The 8,010-nt window shown below is 45.0% G+C and overlaps 1 protein-coding gene across 1 annotated transcript; it reads left to right on the top strand.

Moving 5' to 3' along the window:
* The first annotated feature begins 2,995 nt into the window (after positions 1–2,995).
* Positions 2,996–6,719, top strand: foxj1a (forkhead box J1a). The gene is made up of 2 exons (XM_069676383.1): positions 2,996–3,553; positions 5,856–6,719. Exons 1-2 carry the CDS (start codon positions 2,996–2,998, stop codon positions 6,717–6,719), a joined length of 1,422 nt encoding a protein of 473 aa, XP_069532484.1.
* The last annotated feature ends 1,291 nt before the right edge of the window (positions 6,720–8,010 follow it).

Genomic DNA, 8,010 nt, shown 5'->3' with positions numbered 1-8,010 from the left:
ATTCAATCTCATTTTTAATTGATTTAAAGAGATCAGCTCCCCCACACCCAAATTTTCCGACAGCGTACGTGAGTGCTTCTTTCATGGATGACACACACCTCAGAATAAGACCTCACCCATCAGAGTATTGTAGGTAAAGTCTCCTTTGTTCTATACCTCTGCTCGCCTCCATCAGAGCAGTATCTGTCACAGAAACAGTGGAGTGTGTGACCCTCTGAAAGCAGCGGTTGTCAGACACACACAGGACTCCATGAAGAGGCGTCAGGGCTGCAGATGAGGAAGCCTTTTTATTGCTTTACAGTCGTCTTTGTGAGGCGCCTCAGGAAACCACTGAGCCACGCTAATGCAACGTCCAAGGGGCTGAACCTTTTTGTTTTGCCTTTCTCTTTCTCTCTGTACATTCCTGCACACACACACACACACCTACATGTCCAAACACTGGGTCCAACTTGAGTTTGTTACTGATTTGATATAATCAGAAGATGCCAGAACAGACTTTCTTCTATTGTCGACTACTTTACTTACAGTTAAGCCAAGTTGTTCCCAAACTAGGGCCTGTGACCCTCCAAAAGGGTCACCAGATCTTTCTGAGAGGTCATCAGACTTAATGGCGGGCAAATGGAGAAAAGTTCTATCTTTCGATTTTTGGTGAAATGTATCTTGGGCGGTGGTTAGCACCGTCGCCTCACAACTAGAAGGTTCCTCATTCAAGTCCCAGCTCGGACGTAGGGGATCTTTCTGACATGAACCAAAGACATGCTGCTCAGGTTCATTGATTGCCCGTAGGTGTGAGCGTGAAAGGTTGTCTGTCTCTATGTGTCAGCCCAGGCGATCAGTTCAGGGTGTAACCTCGTCTGGGATAGGCTCCAGCCTCCCCGCAACCCTGAACATGATGAGAGCTATAGATATAGGGATGGATGGATGTTTTCATTCAATAAAAACATGCTGGTTTAGCTCAGTTGGTAGAGCAGGCGCCCCCCTGCACAAAGGCTACAGTCCTCGACGCGCTGATCGCAGGTTAGACTCCTGGTCTGCTGATCATTTGGTGCATGTCATCTCTCTCGACTCCCCACATTTCTGGTCTCTCTTCAGCTGTTCCAAGTAAAGACAAAAGACAAAAAAATAATCTTTGAAAAAATAGAAACATGTTGGGGATAGTTACAACAACTTGTTGGAGGAATGATACTTGTTGACACTCTCCCCTACATGACGCAGAAGTTTCCTGAAAGTTAAACAAACACGGTTCTTCCCTTTAATCAGACTTTAAGTAAGGGTTGTATTTTATTAAATCTTAAAGGTATCGTGTAACAAACATTTTCTATAATTACAGCGCAGACATCCCACATTTACCTGGTGTGAAATGTGGTTAAACAGAATTATACAGTAGCTTAAAATGAAGTTAAATACGTGTAATTGTACCTGAGTAGTTCTTTAGTGATTGCACCAAACTTTCCATCAATGCATAATCTTTGCAGCACCTTTTCTAACAACATCACAAGGTGCATGTGAAGGTAAACTAGCTTAAAATACAACTAATAAACACTGAAACGACATGATGCAAATGCAAATACTAATAAAGAATGATAAACAAACAAAAGATCATAAAAAAAAGCATCTAAATGTTTCAGTTTGACATTTAACTTTCATTACTATATGTGTAAAATACTAAAATTAAACAGCACAATCTTTTCTTTCCTAAAATGAATCATAAATAGAATTTAATTACTGTAGAATTAGAGTAATCCTTTGTTTGCTCAGAGTCCATGGAGGACCCCCGGTGTGTCCCCGGGCCTCAGTTTGAGAACCCACACTGCAGCAGCCCCAGTTGACGTGAGGGTGATTAAAAATGAAGCGCTATAGAAACGAGCGGGCCAATGGAGGAGCGGGAAGCTGTTTACAAGGGGGGTGTACCGTTTCTATGGTTGCTGGACAAACCTCCTGCAACCAGGTATTAAACTGCCTCCCCGGCGGATCCTGCAGCCCGCTGACACCCGTTATAAAGACCTCCACGGAGGAGGAGAAGAAGCGCCCAGCACAGCGCCAAACACTGCATCCAAAGGAATCTCTCTTTTTCTCTATTTCACCCTCAAGCTGAGGACAGGTGCGCTCCAAGCAGGCTCAGGCTGAACCATCGATACGTGCTGCAAGATTGGGATTGAAAGGGTCTCTCTGCTCGACGTTACAGCAGACAGAGGGTGAGTTTTTAAACTTTAAATCATGTATCCTTTACACCTGATGGTCACTGCTTCAGAAGGCCGTAAATGTCCGGGTCAGTGTGACGCAAAAACAGCTCAATTCTGAAAAGTTTATTCAACCTTTAACAAACAAATTAATTACTTAATTAACCAAATATTGCACTACACTTAAAAGGAAGTTGTTTAATATGTTAAAAAGTCCGCACTTTGATGATTTTTTCTAAATAGAACCCAGATTCTTTGTGTCCGAACACAAATATTTGCGCATATTTTTTACGCATGAAAAGTCTTAAATGTGCCAATTTTCCCGAAGTCGACAGAATATATTCCATGCACATTTTAAAAACGAAATCTGATAGAGTCGTTTTTAAACCTTTAATTAGTCTTTAACTATGTAATAAGTTTGACTGGGTTATAGGTCTGCAGGTGCCTCTACGTGCGCTCTTCTGCGCAGAGCGTCAAGTGCGCAGCTGAGTCTTTCGGGAAAGTTCTAAGACGGAGAGAGAAAGGATTGCTGCTCAGCGAGGCCGGAGTTTAAAGATGTTCAGATTATGTTTTAGTTTTAGCTTCCACACTGTCTCATCAAATCTACGTGACAGACTTGCCACAGAATTTAAATGGCCATTGGAGATCTTTACGCACACAGAGGCTCTGTTTTCAAATAGGGCCGTCATTGTCCTGCAGTCTCGCACTTCACTGACGCTGGGTGTATATTTTCTGTCCCGTCAGGTGGTGGCAGGGGGAGGAGGAGACGGAGAAGAAGCTGGGTGACAAAGGAGAGAGGTGTTGGAGAGAGAGCAATGCTGTCTCTGAGCTGTGCCGACCCGTGGCCTGAAGGCTCGGTGGGGCTGGAGGAGGAGGTGGTGACCGCCGCTGCCCAGGCTGAGGAGCGGGACAGCGCCATCAGCAGCACCAGCAGCTGCTGCAGCTCCGTCAACCTGGACGACAGCCTCACCAGCCTGCAGTGGCTGCAGGAGTTCTCCATCCTCGGTGCCAACGTGCCGCAGCAGGCTCACCACCAGCCGCACCTGTTCGGACACCAGCCGCTGGGCTCCGACGCCCCGGCCTCTCCACTGGCCGGGGACCCCGCCTCCATGGGCATGCCCCTGACCCCGGGGAAGCCCACAGCGGCGGCGTACAGCAGGATGCAGACTCTCCCGGGTATCGTGGCTCACGGTCACTGCCCCGATGAGGTGGACTACAAGACGAACGCGCACATCAAGCCGCCCTACTCGTACGCGACGCTCATCTGCATGGCCATGCAGGCCAGCAAGAAGAGCAAGATAACGCTGTCCTGCATCTACAAGTGGATCACTGACAACTTCTGCTTCTACCGGCACGCGGATCCCACCTGGCAGGTAAAGGACCACACACACACACAGACAAATGACCTCACACACAGTACACAATACACTCTCACAAAAGGATGCCTCATTTCCAACACACTTCCCACTGTTTGAACATGAGTTGTTGCTCTCTTCACCGGGTCAAATCACAGCTGGGAGCAAGAGTCCAGAAAAATCCAACACACTGAGAGTCCTGGGCCTGCTGCCACTCTCCACAGAAGTATGACTCTGCTGTAAGAGTATTTAATTAACTAACTCCAGCGATTCAACCACCATATTTTTTATTTTTTGTTCACACAAAAATCTCACTGTGGAGTTAAAGGAGGGCCAAGAACAAAATCTGTAAAGGAAGAAAAAATAAATGTGGAAAACAAGCAGGAAGTAGAACCGCCCAACACCAGTTGATGCGCCCTGTAACGAATAAGAAAAATAAATGGACATAAATAAACAAATAAAATATAATTTTTTTCTTTATTAGTTACTAGTTTCTATACTTCCCTTCTGGTACTCTAAGGCTCCATACCTCACTGGTTTTCCTGCTGATGGAGAGGCGGTAGATTCCTGCTCGGAAAGGCAGGAATTTTCAAGAAAAAGTTTAATTTTCCCGGATAAATGATTGATGAAGCTGTTAGCTGTACTCCCCTGTTCCTCAGACGTGGCTCAGACGTTTCGGTGCATTTTGTTATTGTAAGGCAGTGCATGGGGCAGATAATATTTAACAAAGGTCATCGGGTTACCGCTCTATTTAGACTTCACTGGAGGGGGATGTGAAGTTGGACGAAAGCACAGAGCATTAAAGTGATGCGAGTCCCAAAAAGGATTCCTTGTAAATGAATGGTCTACAGTTAGAGAACATCGGTGTCTGTAAAGTAAATATAAAGCTGCTTAGCCTAGCTTAGCATAAAGAATGGAAACAGATGGAAACAGCTAGCCTGACTCTGTCTGTTTGTAACACACTGAACATTTTGAGGTTTTACTGGGACTTCTTTCTTGGTCGAGGGCAGCGACTTCCTGGATTATCAGCTGGTTGCCTGGAAATGTCACAATCATAGTCAGATCCAAAGTTCCACCTTTGCCAAGATATTAACACACTCTGACCGATCATGACCTCTCTAAAATCCTTCATTCAGCTGTTATATCGAAAAGTTGTTTACTAGAATTGGAAGTAGCCACGTGACGTCACCAAGTAGTTTTTGGACTACCATTGTGAAGCCTCGAGTTATGGTCGTTGTGATCTTTTTTCTTTTTTATGAGCCAGAAGTAACAAATTTAGTGGGTGGAGCTGGAGAGAAGCAAGGGGTTAGCATATGCTAGCTTTAGCTTCGTTAGCAAGATGCTACCATAATTCATGGTCACTATTCAGGATGCTAATTTTAGCTACCAAAAAACAGGCTTAAAACAAACTGTACAGCCGACTCCTCAGAGCATCTCTTAGAACAACCGAACGCTTCACAGGACATTTTTCAGGTCGCCCGGGTAGCGACGTGTCAATCACCAAGTAGTCAAGCCCTAAAGCATACCCTTCTTTATTGTCTATCTCACTCCAAATGAGACCATCATTTACACAATGGACATCAAGCTGTACTGAATGGGTCTTAAAAATAGCGATTGAGACCTTAAACTAGTTAGATAAGGTTTACCGAGGTCGAGTGAGAAGTAGGCCCATTTTCTCATAGGCTTCTATACAATCTGATTGTTTTTGCAACCATTTGAGTGGAGGCTGAGAGAGGTAAAGAGATACAGTTAGTGGGAACAGGAGACCACCTGAGACATGCTTCAGTAGCTCCTTTGATGGTGCTAACTTCGAGGCTGTTAGCAGTGTTAGCTGGCAGCGAAAGAAAGTACCCCTATGGCGAAAATCCAAGAAGTAAATACAGCTTCTATTACAGCTGCTATGAGTAGCCGTCCTTTAACTTTAAAATGCAACTGTTATTGTGTGCACTGTTGTGCTTTCAATGGCCACGTCAGCAAGTAGTATTGTTGAGGTATTATATACAAAGTCTGCAGCCCAATATAAATTATTAATCCACCAACTAGCCTTGCAGCAGGAGTAACATTTTTTGTTACCTTTGGACAGAGCCAAGCTAGCTGATCTGTCCCATTTCCTGTATTTGTGTTAAGCTAACCAGCTGCTTGCTGAAGCTTCATATACGAACAGACGTAGGAATGGTATCACTTTTCTTGTCTTACCCTCAGCAAGAAATCTAATGAGCATATTTTCCAAAATATGACCAAATCCTTAAAGTCTGCATCCACAAAAAGTTTAATCAAGTCAGTCTGCGAGCATTGTGAAAATATGCGTCTCTGTTTACAGAACTCCATCCGACACAACCTATCACTCAACAAGTGCTTCATCAAGGTGCCACGGCAGAAGGACGAGCCAGGAAAGGGTGGTTTCTGGAAGATCGACCCGCAGTACGCTGAGCGTCTCCTGAGCGGCGCCTATAAGAAGAGGCGAATGCCCCCAGTCCAGATCAACCCGGCTCTGCAGAACAGGCTCAGGATCAACCTCCAACCCCAGTCCAGAGTCCCCTGCAGCCCCACAGGAGCTATGAGCGGCCTGTACATCAACCCAGAGTCCCAGCGAATCCTCAAGGAGTTCGAAGAGGCAACTGGCGCCGACCAGAACTGGGATCCTCATCTGGCTGAAGGGACCATGCTGGGTTCCTGGCCCGTGGTCAGGGGAAGAAGTGGGCACAAGAGGAAACAGCCGCACGGCTCCAGAAATGGTGCCAAAGCCCCACGACGCTCCAGCTCGCCTCTAGTTTCTGCAGACGAACCAAAGGAGATCGGACCTCTTAAGGGGGACTTTGACTGGGATGCCCTGCTGGACTCGGCCCTCAGCGGGGAGCTCAGTTTGGACGGAGGAGAACCCCTGAGCCCCATCATGAAAGAGGAGGACCTGACAGTGCGGGGGACCCACATCTCACCAGTTGAAGCCCCAGCAGGGACAGCGGACATCCACGTGTTGGTGGAGACCCAAAGGAATAATGACGTGTCAGACTTTGACGAGGAGACATTCCTCGCCACAGCCTTCCTCGAGAGCCCCTGGCCAGAAGAGGAGGAACAAAGCCGCAATGACTTCCTCTGTACCTCCACCGTCAACCTCGACCAGCTGTTTGACCTCGGAGACTCGCTTGGTGGAGACCCAAGCAGCAGGATTGACACTCTCCTTTGAGGAATCGTTGAAAAAACTGAGAACTCTTGGCTACCCTGATGAGGAACAGACTCATTTTTTTTACACTTCAGCAATTTTTGATGTCCTTTTGAAAAGTGTTTTTAGAATTACATTTTTATGCAGGATGTAAATTCCTAATGACTACTGAAAAAATATGCCACAGTAAACAGCAGCAAAACAGCATTACTTTGAAAAAAAAAACTGTCAAATTACGTTTTGGGTAACTGAAATTATTTTGGACGAACAGAATTAGTGCCTGCTCACATGCACCAGGAAACAGTTTGAGAGGCTTGGTGACACCTGTGGGACTAACAGGTGAACAAATGTAGCAGCCGGGCACATTTCCATAAAATCGGCGCCATCATGGACTCTGGTATCCAGTTCACATTATGCATCTGTAGCTTGCAAGCGTTAGCTTTTTGCATTCATAAATGAGGTATTGTAAATACACATTAGTATGATGTCATCTGTGGGGCATGCAGGTAAAGCTCTGACAAGGATGGTGACACAAAGCTAACACGCTAAATTAGCTTCCTCCGTTTTGGTCAGCTCTGTCCGGATGTTTTGCTTGAGGTCAATGATGCAAATGTATGTGTTTTAATCAAAGCAAATGTAACTTGATGCTTGATGATGTCTTTGTTTACATCATGTTGTTGTACACCAGGCTTAACTCCTACATAAAGAACCGATTCACAGTTGTTTCTTTCAGAGGAATAAATACAAATGCATATATTGCGACAGCAGCACTATGATGATGAATAATGACAAATGTGCCAAATGATGTTTAGTGTAGAAGTGATTTACTGAATGTGGTTTTTCCATTGGGTTTTTGGTACTAACTATTCTCTGTATGCATTTTCAAAATTAATTAGATGCAGTTGAACTAGATGAATAATGATTGTGCAGCATGAGTTGTTTTTTTAAAGGTTTCATATCAGACAAATACCCTTGTAAAAGTACTTAGTAACCAGTTTCTTTGATCCAGCAGAGCTAAAGGTGAAATGCTAGAGGCAGAATTCTCCAACAAAGAACTATTAAGACCCTTAAAATGGTCACTTTAGAAAGTCCATGGTGCCTTGTAAATGAATACCCGACCTTCTATGCGCCAAGAGCAACACTTGGGACTGGACGGGGTGTTTTTAAAAGCGAGGAGGAAATGTCTGTTTTTTGGGGTTGGACGGTACATAAACAAAAGATCTCATGCTTGGATATGTCTTGTTGGATGCGGACTAATTAACCAAATCACTCCATATGAATACAGTCATAAGTCAATTCTGGCTTAGATATTGCT

This window comes from Semicossyphus pulcher, unplaced genomic scaffold, assembly GCF_022749685.1.
Source record: "Semicossyphus pulcher isolate SPU_LCO1_2020_fin unplaced genomic scaffold, fSemPul1.0.p SCAF_25, whole genome shotgun sequence".
Lineage (NCBI taxonomy): Eukaryota > Metazoa > Chordata > Actinopteri > Labriformes > Labridae > Semicossyphus > Semicossyphus pulcher.
This window is presented reverse-complemented; position numbering and strand designations above follow the sequence as displayed.